This window comes from Drosophila miranda, chromosome 2, assembly GCF_003369915.1.
Source record: "Drosophila miranda strain MSH22 chromosome 2, D.miranda_PacBio2.1, whole genome shotgun sequence".
Classification (NCBI taxonomy): Eukaryota; Metazoa; Arthropoda; class Insecta; order Diptera; family Drosophilidae; genus Drosophila; species Drosophila miranda.
This window is the reverse complement of record NC_046675.1, coordinates 9,550,732-9,563,126: the sequence shown is the minus strand read 5'-3', so window position 1 is coordinate 9,563,126 and position 12,395 is coordinate 9,550,732. Positions and strand designations below refer to the sequence as shown.

At 45.4% G+C, this 12,395-nt stretch overlaps 1 protein-coding gene across 1 annotated transcript; it reads right to left on the bottom strand.

Moving 5' to 3' along the window:
- Positions 1 to 2,492: 2,492 nt before the first annotated feature.
- On the bottom strand, positions 2,493 to 2,950 carry LOC108154603. The gene has a single exon (XM_017284920.2). It carries the CDS (start codon positions 2,866 to 2,868, stop codon positions 2,578 to 2,580), a length of 291 nt encoding a protein of 96 aa, XP_017140409.1. The 5' UTR covers positions 2,869 to 2,950; the 3' UTR covers positions 2,493 to 2,577.
- Positions 2,951 to 12,395: the final 9,445 nt, after the last annotated feature.

Below are 12,395 nucleotides of genomic sequence, written 5' to 3'. Positions count from 1 at the left end.
GCTGATGAACTGACCTGTCATCTCACTTGATTACGTTAGTCACAGTGTAATTAGTCGCCTGAACGCCGAAAAGCGGCCAAGGCTCGGAATTAGACCAAACGTTTGTTAATTAGCAAGACCAAACACACGAGTGTGGGTGTGTGTATGGTGTGTGGATATGTGTGGTGTGTGTGCTGTGTGAGTGTGCCCGTGTGACATAAATTGAACTGACGGTGAGCGCTGGATGTCTGGATGGGTGGATGGCTTAACTGGGCCACTAGAAGGGGTGAGGAGAACGAGAGAATGCACTGACATGCACATGTCCAAAATGCATAGCTCGACAAAATGTCAGCCAGCACACCCGACCGTACCACCTTCTTTGGCTATGTGCGGAAATGTGTCGAACTCTGCCATGTTGCGATACGACAAAATTGGGTCGCATTTCAAAAATTTTTCGACTCCGGATGGTCAGTGGGTGTCTGGGTGTCTCGATGAATCTCTGCCTTGGTGCTTGTGTGTATCTGTGTGACTTTGCGTTGACATTTCAACTTTGCCCGACCAGGCTAATGCAATGAAAACTTGCAGCTTGCCGTAGAGCTTGGCTTCTCTTTTTTTTGCTGCTGTTCAGATGTTCAGAGAGTCGTCGCCTCTTGTTTTGGGTTTTGGGTCACATAGCTGGAGACTTAAAGTCGAGATGCTACCAGTGAACCTGAAATCGCAATTAGACATACACAGCTTCAAAATCGAACTGCCAAACGGCTGATCCTTGATGGTAACGAACCAGACTTTATACACCACACAACACCATCCCTACTGTTGAAACAGCATCAAGTCCAGCCCCAGCCAGGCAGTAATAAGTGTCAAGCCATTCCCCGTCGGCCCTTTGCAATCACAATTTATGCTGGCCAAAGCACTTCAAAGAGCTGACGCCACAATAATAAACCATTGCACAGCCCCGAGGCGCAGCAAGTAGAGCGTCAGAGACAACAACCAACCAGAGAAATCGGAATTAAAGTAGCACAGCAGCCCAGTGCAGCTCGGTAAAGTTGCTTTAAAGTAAGCCTCTACTGACGGGATATTGAATCCGATGAGCCTGGAGTTTCCGCTACTGTCAGCTGGCCGAAAATAGCTGGCCTTCAAGCGAGTTGGGGCATCCACGGCAGCATTGAGTCTCCGCTTGCGCATTGTAAAAGTTTTCCTCTTTCTATACATACCCCGTGCTCGTGGAGTAGAAGGGTATATTGTTTGAGTAGATTGTTGTTCGGAGAGCGGACCCAAAGGAAAAGTCGAAGACAAGCCCAAAGGACTATGTGCATATTTCCGTACTTTTTAATACAAATACATCCTGTAGGAGAATGTGGATGTAAGTCTGGTTTTGTATAAAGAAAATCTGATCAGGGTATCTTATTGTCGGAATATTGACTTTCGTATTCTGTTCCTTGCTTTCTTTTTGGTATTTTTTTCCTTTTTTATTTGAGTTTTCACTTACCTTGTGCTTAAGTGTTTCTTCTACCAGGCCATTTGCCATTTGTTTCGTTTTTGGCGGCGCAACATTCTCTGTCGATGTGAAAACTTTGAGCCAAAGGTGGGTGAAATTGGGGAGCCGAAGCAGAGGCAGGGCGACCGAGCATGCGGGCTACTTTTATGATTATTGCTTTCCTGCCTGCTCAACCACGCCAGGAAAGTATCTCGTATCTGTGCGCCTGAGCCTATGCCCATGCCAATGGCATACTTAGGCCTTAATGTTAATTTTAAGCATTTTCAACCATAAGCTTTTGATTTAAAGTAGCCACAAGGCCAGGCCATCCCATCCGAGCAGTCTTGCTGGCGTGCTGCCATCACAGGACATGGACATGGACGCGGACATGCAGATGGCTGTGCTGTGCTGTGCTATTGCAACCCCGGCCAGGGCAACTGCAGCTGTTCTCTCCGGCTCTCTGGAAGTGCACTTCACTTTGTCTAATTGTAAAATAAATAAATGAGATAAGAACGGAAAGTGGCAGGGGCGTGTAAAAAATGCAAAGGAAATGAAAAATTGTGCACGAGTTGCGTCCTCCCTGGCCAACCGCACACAGTTACACACGGATGTGGTTGGAGATGCGGATGCGGCTGCGGATGCTTATGCTCCCATGACTCCACTGGGGCAGAGTGTGCTCCCTAAGCGCACGGCAAGTGGGTGTCTGTGGGGAGGACTGTCGAAAATAATAAATCAAAGTGACACATTGAAAATGTAAAGATCCCGCCCTAGCTTCCCCATGGGCACATGCATCTCTGGGAGTTTTGCACCTGGCTGAGACAAAGAAAGTGGAGCTTTCAATTTCCACGCGTCTCAACGGCAAGACTGACGTTTGAAATACACAAGACGCTGCTGACTGGCAGGCAGACCAAAGGAGTGAGTGCCACAAGAGGGATGCAGTCTCAGTCTTTGTGGAAGCCACCCTTTCGTCATTGTCAGACAGACCGACAAACCCGACGAAGTTGTTTAAGTACTTTGCGGAGAGAATAGCTGGCTGTCGCAATTTAGATAAATTTTAATTTTAATAAAGTGTTTGCTCTGCACTTCTGGCCCACTTGAGCGGATACTCTGCGCATTATGAATTAATTATCGCAGTCCGCCGCCGGCTTTGGTTTGGACCGTGCCGGGAGCCGGCGAGGCTTGGGCGGCACGGCGTAGTAGAGCTCGCCCACTTGTCCTATGGTCTTGCATGCCATGCCCTCCTTGAGGGCCTCTCGTATGATCTTGTAGCAGACTTCGGCGGGAAAGCTGGTCTTGGTGGCAACAAAGGCACCCAGTTCCTGCAAGGAGGTGGCCTGGGAACTCTCGCGGAGCCCAGCTAGGATGAGTTCGAGGGGACTATTGATGCTGCGATCATAGTAGATGAGAGCCATGCCGGAATTGTGTGATTCTGATAAAATAAACGTAAATTTTGTGCTGTCAACTGAAAGGAAAATCCAAAAGCGCTTTTCAATATCAAATTTCGCTGGCAAAGCCATCTTCTCGACTTGAGCCTGTGGCCATCTTTGGGGAATCAGAAATCACTTGCTTCCCCCACGCTGATGCCTCACGAAGCGTTAAGTTACTCATGAGATTTTTTCTTTTTTTGTGCCCCAGAGCAACAGTTTCTCACCCCTTTCGCCCTCGCACACATGCCTGCATCCAGACGTTGCCTGTCAAATTAATGCCGCGCTTTATGCGCCCCGTGGCGCCTCGTTGTGTGCTTTGCTCAGCTTTTTTGGGCCCACATTTATCGACTCCGTTTAAATTAAAATTAAAGCAGCTGGCTCTTGGGGTTTTACTGGCTACTGGCTACCGGCTACTGCCTGGCGATTTACCGACTCAATAACACATCGGCTGCCAGGCCAAAAAGTTCAAAAGGCGGTCAAAACTTTTCCGTTTCTTTCATTCTTTCTTTTCCATTGCAAACAATTTGAATGAGGCGCGCAAATTGAATAAAAGACCATTGCCACAGATCAAGCTGAAAAACTGCTGGCTGTGATAAAATCATCAGCTTTCATCCTCATTCCACGATTTCCTTTTTCTCATTCTGCAAGTTCTTTATAGTCATCCGTCCAGTCTACGTGGACCGAGCAGGATTGGATTGGTAAGTCAAGGCGTGGGGGAAGCTGCAAATAAATTTTTATTGCACGAACGAATTCAATAAAATGGGCAGCAGAGGAATGACGGCCAAAGGGAGGAAAAATAGAACTAGAAGCGAAATAGGGAGAGATGCTCGCTACTTAATTAAATAATTCCGTTTTTGTTGGGATATAAAGACATTAAAAGATATATATATGGTAAGAGAGCGACCAAAGGATACTTAAAAAATTTTTTTATTCAAGGGACTCTTACCATACTACCATAATACGAAGTCAAGTTCAACATTTTAAAGTCATTTCCGAACAAAATATCATTAGAGTTATTCATGCAGATACCATATAAATGTAATTTATCTCATTTGAAAATATGCATTAGCTACATTTTATTTATTGTATTCGAACTGGCCGAATTTCGTATCGGTTGGATAACCGTTTGGTGCTGATTACCGGCAATTATCCAATCAGCCACGTACGAGCTCATTTTGCATTGCCGTTTCTGACCGGAATATTCATATCCAACTCCATATCCAGCGTACATACATTAAACGCAATTTATGTAAATTGTGTGCCGTCATTTGCACTAAGCTAAAAATGGTACAGTGCCGTCCAGTCCAGCTCGACTAGGGTCAGTAAAAGGGGCGTGACCGGAGTGGGCATTACATTAAATCAAATTTGAATGCATTGAGCAGTCTGTGTGTCCGGCAAACACAATAGATGCAATAGAAAGGGCTTGGGGGGTGGAGCATGTGTGTGCGTTCGAATTGAATTTAATTTTATGCATTTGCAGTATCAACGCATAAATTATGATAAAAGGCATAAAATATGTACAGTAGGGGAGAGTGAGCCAAAGCGGAAGTCCAAGTAAATTATGTTGACGGCCGGGTGGAGAGGAGAGGAGAGCGGGCCTCGAGAGAGGTCAGAGCCCATTCACGACTCACTAAATTTATGCAGCAACAATGGCAAAGATCAGCCCGACACAGATGCTCACTGAATTAGCCAGCGCAAATATTTATGGCCCTCTGAAAGGCGAAAAGAAGAGCAGGTTACGTAAATGTTTGTCACCTGCCACCTGTTCACAGTTTTCGTATGCGAAATATACATGGAGAAGGATGCAGGCGGGCAGCCAGGCAGGCGCAAGGGAGATCGAGATGGCAGAAAGCAGCTAATCCGACTGAGCGCCAATTGGGGACACATGTCCAGGCAGGGTCCTTTAGTTGCTGAAGCTGCAGCTTCCTCCCCTTTTGCCTTTGAAACTCATTTGGGGCAAAGGCAAAGCTGACAAGTCCTGGGCGGACACGACTTAGCCAGAGTAGACTGCTAATTGAACAGACGGTCATCTGGTGGGGCACAGGACATGCCAGCAGAGCATTCCTTTAGTATTCGTTCTTTTATTAATATGTCCCCAGCCGGCTGTCCTCGACTACACAGAAATAAAGCACAGGATGGCTGGGAAGGCACAGCGACAAGCGAAATGCAAACTAATTGAAAACACTTCAAAGGACATCAATATCAAAAGCATAGACAGCGACTCAGACCGAAGGGTACAGATGGAGATGGAGGAAGACCGAGATACAGAGAAATGGAGACAACCCGTCTTTCAGCCATCTAGCAGATGTCAAACGAACAAATCGAAAAATTGTCTGAGGTCCGCAGAATGTACCAAAAAAAGGAAAGAAGGAAAATGCACAGGGAAAGCATGGAATCCACAAAAGCTTGCCCTCGGTTCCGATTGGCCCCAGACTCAGACACAATCAAATCAGAGCTATGCCAAAATTAAAAATATTTTCGCATTCTCCCAAATAAGTATATCCTTCAATCGAGGCACTTTTCCGCAGCAGCTTCCCTCGAGTCAACTATGGTCCAGCTATGGAGCAGCATACTCGTCTGATATTCAGCTTTTGCGCAAACGAATCGGTCCGGTCGGAGACTTGTAGTTTCAGTTTCAGGTAGTGGCCGGGCCGTGCTGGCCGCCCCATGCAACAATAAGTGGATAAAATCCTTTTCATTTTCCCACAGTGTGTCCGGCTTGCTACAAAATCAATTTACAACGGAAGCTTACTTACATAACCCCCCCGAGACACATAATCCTGTTTATACGAGTATGTGCAGATGATTCGAGCCGACCCTCTCTCTTGCCCAGCTCCGGTCCTTTCCAACCCAATCGCCACTGAATATTGGAGCTGTCGCAGGCCGGGTCTCTGTTTTCCTTGGGCATTTCACAAAATATCACAGGTAACTGTCTAAGGACAATGTCATCACATCCTTCGGTTCAACTTTGTCGTTGCTGTGGTCGGAACTTTTGCATATCGGTCACATTGTCCTCTGGGGCAGCACGTGTCTTCCTCTATCCGTATCTTTCTCCAACCCCACCCCCGTTCTATTCATGGCGTGTGTGTGCGTAAAGGCTCCGATTGCACTTTATAATACGGTTATGCCTCCAGGCATTTATTTGCCTTAGTTAGATTTTGTTTGTTGGGAAAATTTCATAAATATTTACTTGCTGCCAGCTGCAGTTTCTGCTATTGTTCCCGTACTCGTACTGCTATTCTCTTGGTACTGGACCGAATAAAAACCCAATTTGTCCGTGTGCACGAGGGAGTGTATTGAAAGCTGATATTTTTGTGCGTTACGACATTTAATTACGAGTCCCCAACATGGCTGATGGCCATCGTTGCGTATGCGTGATTTGTTCAACCATTCAACAGCGATTTACCGGATATGCAGAGAGCAGAAATTAATGCTTACATATTACATGCCATCTTTCCTTATTAGGTCAAACTAGATTCTAGCTTGAATGCATTGTTACTGTTCGTCAGAGTGCTTCTTCAAGTCTTCATAATCCTCTGCTGAATATTCAATTTGAATTAATACCTTACGATTGATTTAGTTTCATGAATTGAAACTTAAGTCGCACTGAAAGGTGCTTTGACAAACTCTAAAGCAGACATTTATTCAAAAAGCCCCGAAGTGAGGCTTTTAATAAACGAGTATGTACTTATTTGGGTCGATACGTATTGACAGGGAAAACTAAATTGAACATTTCCCCAAACTGCTAAGAGCAAATTTCAAATTCTGCACATTAGTCCGGGCACCAGAACACAAGAAAACAGGGCCATTAGATAAGTACGGAAAGACAACTTAGTGCAAAAAAATATGAAATCAATGCATTTTGAAAAGCTCTCGAAAGACGAAGATTACGATGTGTACTCCCATGGGCTGTCGGCGACAGAACTTTTATGGCTTATCAGAAGTTAAGTGCTGGCGAACAAAAATATCATTAAATGTTAAATAAATTGAGAGCCGGCAGAAGTGCATTTCAAATGCAAATAAACGTAGTGCAACGAGTAACTCTGATTCAAGCTGCAATGTAAAACTGATGGCAAAGTAAACTGTGGCTCATACTCGTACCCGTGCTCGTGCTCGTAAGTTTCCCCTATTAACTGAGCCAGAACTTGAATATGCAAAATGATTATGTCTACGCCAACGGCGACTCACAGACTCACAGACTGACTGGCTGACTCTCTGACTGGCTGAAGTAGATTAAAGACACCAAAAGCCACTCAAAGTCAACTGAATGGGATGCGAGAGAGACGGAGTGGAGTAAAGTTGGATGGGCACTCGAAAGTTTTTTTAAAGTTTTGTGCAACAATGAGATCCTTATTCTGCTCCTACTGCACCTTTATCCTGCTTCTGCAGTCAAAGTTGGCTGGCTGGCAACATTGCGCCAATTCAATTGATTTGCTTCTGAAGTGCAATGCGTTTTTGAGCGCTGTGCAAATAAAACTAATGCAATGTGTGCCCCGAAAACTTGGTTAAGTGATTGCCCACTCCCACTCCTTCTCCCTCTCCCTTTCTCTCCCCATGCTGCTTATAAAATTGAATGGATATTTTTTCTTTAATTAAACTGATTGGTATTTCGGATTCTGGCTAACCAGTTGGGTGTTTGCTGTTTGGTTTTTTTGGTAACTGGATTCCATCTCCTTGCTCAGCTTTAAACTCGCAAGCTGAGACTAGCCAGATGAGGGAGGTCTAGAATTTATTAGCCTCCGTTTTTCCAACACATTTTTATTGGCATTTTCCGTTTGCGTAACAAGTTTTGGCTAATTTATTACAATCGACGCATCGTAAATTGCGAAAACGAGTCGTTTCCTCATTCCTCATTCCTCATCCCTCTCCATATCCGTGTCCGTGTCCGTGTCCCTACTCAGTCCATGTCCGTGTTCGGCTGCTGTTTGTCGAGCAATGAGCATGTTAATGCTGAAATTTATGCTCAGCAAACAACTCACGAATTTCATTTATTTTCCAAGGCGCTCAAGAGCGCTGTCCAGACAGTTTTCAACTTGGCCCCTGCATAATCCTGCTTAATTAGCTCCAATTGTCACTGTCATAAAGCGCATCCTCCAGAGACACTTAAGAGGCCAATTTGCAAATAAGTCAGTCAGCTTGGCAGGTGCTCGCCTACGCACCAACCTCTGACTAATTTTCTCAGCTCATTGGCAAATTAATTAGCTGTCAATTTGGTGAAAAGTTTACCTCACTGGCTGGGCAGCGGCTGCCCAAGTTTAATTGCGTTTTTGTGCTCGAAGTGTTGGGACCTTTGAGGCTCATTATGGGAAACTTTGGGGAGTTTTATTTGAACTGACAACGAGTCGGAAGCCCACATACCGAACAGCCGGCACATGAATCAAACCGTATAACCAACAAGAGCCGAAAACAAACGCAAAAACACAACCCCCTGCCATGCTAACGAGTTCCTAAAGAGACGACAATGTCGATGGCGGCATTCGAGTTTATTCAAGCGTTATGAAATCTTGAAAAGCGAACAATTTTATTTGTCTTCCACCCTGCAGGAGCAGCGGGACCTTCATCCAACCACAAGGACACTCCGTATGTGGGAAGGTGTTTGGTTTTACAAATCGTTGCGATGTGGGAATAAAACATCTGTCATCATGGGGTAACATATAGTACATAGCTACAGAGCAGGGCATGGGATTATGTCCCAGGGTGTTGAACATAAAAAAACAGAACAAAATCGTATGGTTGTTCTCTCTTTTAAAAGTTGAATTTTATGGGATTATGGGATACCCGAAGCTCATAATTAATTATTATACACTTAGGTTATCAGGTAGATCTCTAAACTCCAAAACCAACCAGCACTTACCGTACAAGCAAGTGGTAGAAAAAGAAACTTTATTCTTTCTGTCGTATATTAGACACCAATACAATATGCCCTGATACCTACAACGCACACCGAGTGTAAATTTAAAGGTAGACTAGAAGAGAAGTATTTATGAACAGCTGAATCAGAGGTCTCGAGAGAAAGAAAACTTTCAGAAACAGTTGCTCCACGTGAGAAAGATTTTTCAATTAAACTTTACCCTGTCGGCACACTCCATCTTCACCTGTAGCATGGGTGGTGGTGGTGGTGGAAGGTGAACCTACTTAAGTGCTGCGTCTCGCATAAATATGCACATACAAATGCTGGTTCTTGTTGGATACTCCTACTCCTACTAGTACCCCTACTCCTACTCGTCTATAAACGTATTTACGACACGTGCTAACTTTGATTGTCTTTGCCTGTGGGCCATGGATACCCATGGGTGTGCATGCCCAGTATATGTACTTCTATATATATTCTGTCAATGCTGACTGGCGGCAACTATCTCACGTTTTGTTCCTGGTGATAAATCAGACGCCCTTGCAGTCAGTCGGGGCCGACTTGGCCTTCTTCTTCTGGCCAACTTAAGTAACGCAATCAGCGAGAGTGCTTTTTCCAATTTTTCCTGGGCTGATGCTGCCTGTCCCTGTCGCTGTCCTTGCTATTACCTTATTTCGCTCTCTCTTTCCGTTTCGCTTTTGTGGAAGTAACAGAATTGCATTTAAATAAAACACAAATCCAATCCATTGACCAGCTGAAGGCAAATTGAGTTATTTAATTTGCCCGGCAATTATACAAGCTGGCTCTGAGGCTGGTCCGAACAATGAGCTGCAAATTGGTTCGTTGCATAACGCTTTTGTTCCGTCATATAATAATAATGGCAATCAAAGCCATCAGCCAACTTGCTGATGCGCTTTTGTTCATTAGTGCTTTAGAACCCAACGAAAAATTCGATGTACATATATATAGAACGCGTTGCTGGAGTACATCGAAGAAGTGCAAAATCCAGGCTGCTCTCAATTGAGTGTTGCATAAATAATGGCAACGAATTCTCGCCGCCTTCCACAGCCAGCCACTTCCTCTCTGGCGACAACATCCGCTACAAAATCGCAAGTGTGCATTTCCGTTTGTTGCATATTGCTAAAAGCATATCACTCCTCAATTGACAATAAGAAATGAAATTTGCTGACAGCACATACATGGGGAGTGCGGGGCCACAGAGCCCCATTTGCAATGCCATCAGAAATGTATGAATTTGTTGATTTGACGGAAGCAAATATTTGGAAAGCGGATGTGTGTGTATGTGTTGTCGTCCTGCAGCCGCCGCCAGCCAGAGCATCTGGAAAATGTATTTTCTATGGCTTTGCAAGACGCAAACATTCGACGTGCATAAAGCAATCGATTGCACTGCCTCGGGGAACTACGGCTACCCCGCTCATTGATCATCGGTTGGCCGGGCCCCCAGGGGACAAACCAATTTCTTCTCCCTATCTCGCATGCAATTAGTTTATGCTGGCAACGGCGTCGCCTTCACAGCATTACTACCATTACCCTCCAAAGGCATTAGTGCTTGCATATGAGCGTTATCGCCGCCCCGTAGCGTAGCCAAAATTTGTATGCACAGTTCGATGGTTCTGCCCCTGCAGGCAAATGCCATTTTGGATGAGGCGCGTGCCCAATCTTTAATGTGACATGTTCCAATCGAACATTAAACCCATATGTTCACGATGAGACAGAGCCGAAAAATCCAAAAACATTGTAAAAAAAAGGAAAGAAAGAAAAACGTTACAGTGAAAGATAGCGTCGTTGTTGTTGTATGCCCTGGTGCCGCCGATGCATCCGCCTAATGAGGCTAATGTAGAGTCATGTGTGTGCTAGCACGAGTGTATCTACGTGTTTGTGTGTGTCGGTAACTGTGTCCGAATGAGTGTGCTGTGTGTGTGTGTGTGACTATGTGCGGGGCACGCATGCAGACACTCTAAAAATGGCTGCCTGCATGCTGCTCAACTAAGCATATCGACGTCAATAAATCATCCAATAATGCGCTGATGCTGATGCAGTGGAGGGCGCAAATGGCGCTGGTTGTTGGTGCTGTTGGTGGCTGTCGGTGGATGGTTGGATGCTGTATGCTGCTTGCTGCATTCTGGATGCTGGGACCATGTCTTTTGCCATTTCCGGAGTTACATACGATACGCCGCCTCTGCTCCTGCCTCTCGCTCCTCGCTGAGTGCTTTTTAACTTGATGCTGTGGCGGAGCCTGTGACTGTGGCTAAGGCTGATGCTGATGCCGATGCTGATGCTGATGCTCAGACTGGTTGCTTCGAAGCACTTATGTTTGCAGATTGTCAGCATAAAATGCAAGCGAAGAGAGCATTTCACAGATTGAATTTTATTCGGCTGCGGTTATTGCAGCCATTACGAGTGCTGTGCCCCATGCGCTGCACTGCGCCGAGCGGGGTCGAGTGCATGCATCAATTTACTAGATGAAGCTTATGTGCTGCGATGGCAGACTTGCCACGATTCCGCTCTCGCACTGCAAAGTGCCTGCCATTTGTTCGGATAAATTTCGCTGGCGTCAATGTTGTTTTCCCAGCACACATAGACACATGCCACCATCCTTTCAGCTTCAACCTCCTACACGCACCAAGCACCACCCGCCCGCCACTGGCAAAGTTCATTAAGTTTCATTTGTTTTTTGCTATGCGCGGGGCATGCGAACGCCCAACTACTTAACAACTTATCTTCGCCCTGCCACCCACACTGCATCCTGGAGCGCTTCGAGTGCGCCACGTTGGGGTGGCAGTGGCAGCTAATCATTTTATCGTTAACGCCCCATTGCATCAACTTGCGTGGGGCGCGCAGCTCTTGGCCCGCTTTGCTTAGTCGTGCGAAAAATAGTTTCGTCATGCCAGACCGACTGACAATCTTCATAGATTTTATAAAATTGCTGCTGATGTTGCTATTGCGCTGGCAGCATTAATGCGATTTTAATGCTCTGATTTGATTGAAGCCAATTGACAGTTTGCCTTCGTGCCCCAGCATCCTGCTTCCCGCCTTGCGCTTCCTGATGGCAAGCGAAAGCAAACGGTGTTATCATTAATGGCACTGCCATAAAGTATAGGCATAGCAAGACACACCGCTTTTAAAGCTAAGATTTGGATATACTTTATGTAAACTTTACGAGTTTAAAGCTGAATTAAATTTATATTTTTCACGGTATTTAAATCGTGGAAAATATACAATACAATCAATATTACTGATTTCCATCTCTTTATTAAGCCCTGCCACTCAATCTTTTCCAGTTGTCTACGCAATTTGTGCAGATTGACACCTGTGCTCCGGCACCCGGCCTCTTGCCTATGGTGTCCTGATGCTCCTGCCAGCAGAACGTTTAATTAGACTAATTAAAACCTGACAACGAACACTGCATTAATAAGCTGCAGTCTGCAGGTGCAACCTGCAATGCGTTAACCGCACATCAATTTATGCAAATCAGAGCCACGTCTTACGCAGCCTGGACTTCAATGCAACTGTGCACAACGTCTTTGATTTGAAGGCACAAATTGTCAATATTATATTGGATGGTGTGGTCTATTCTGTCCGGGCCTGGCCTGGCCTGGCGTGGCGTGGAGACAGCTAGCCTCGTCCTTGTCATGTAATT

Excerpts from the sequence above, each read along its gene's own strand:
- LOC108154603 (XM_017284920.2), bottom strand. The coding sequence starts at position 2,868 with ATGGCTCTCATCTACTATGATCGCAGCATCAATAGTCCCCTCGAACTC.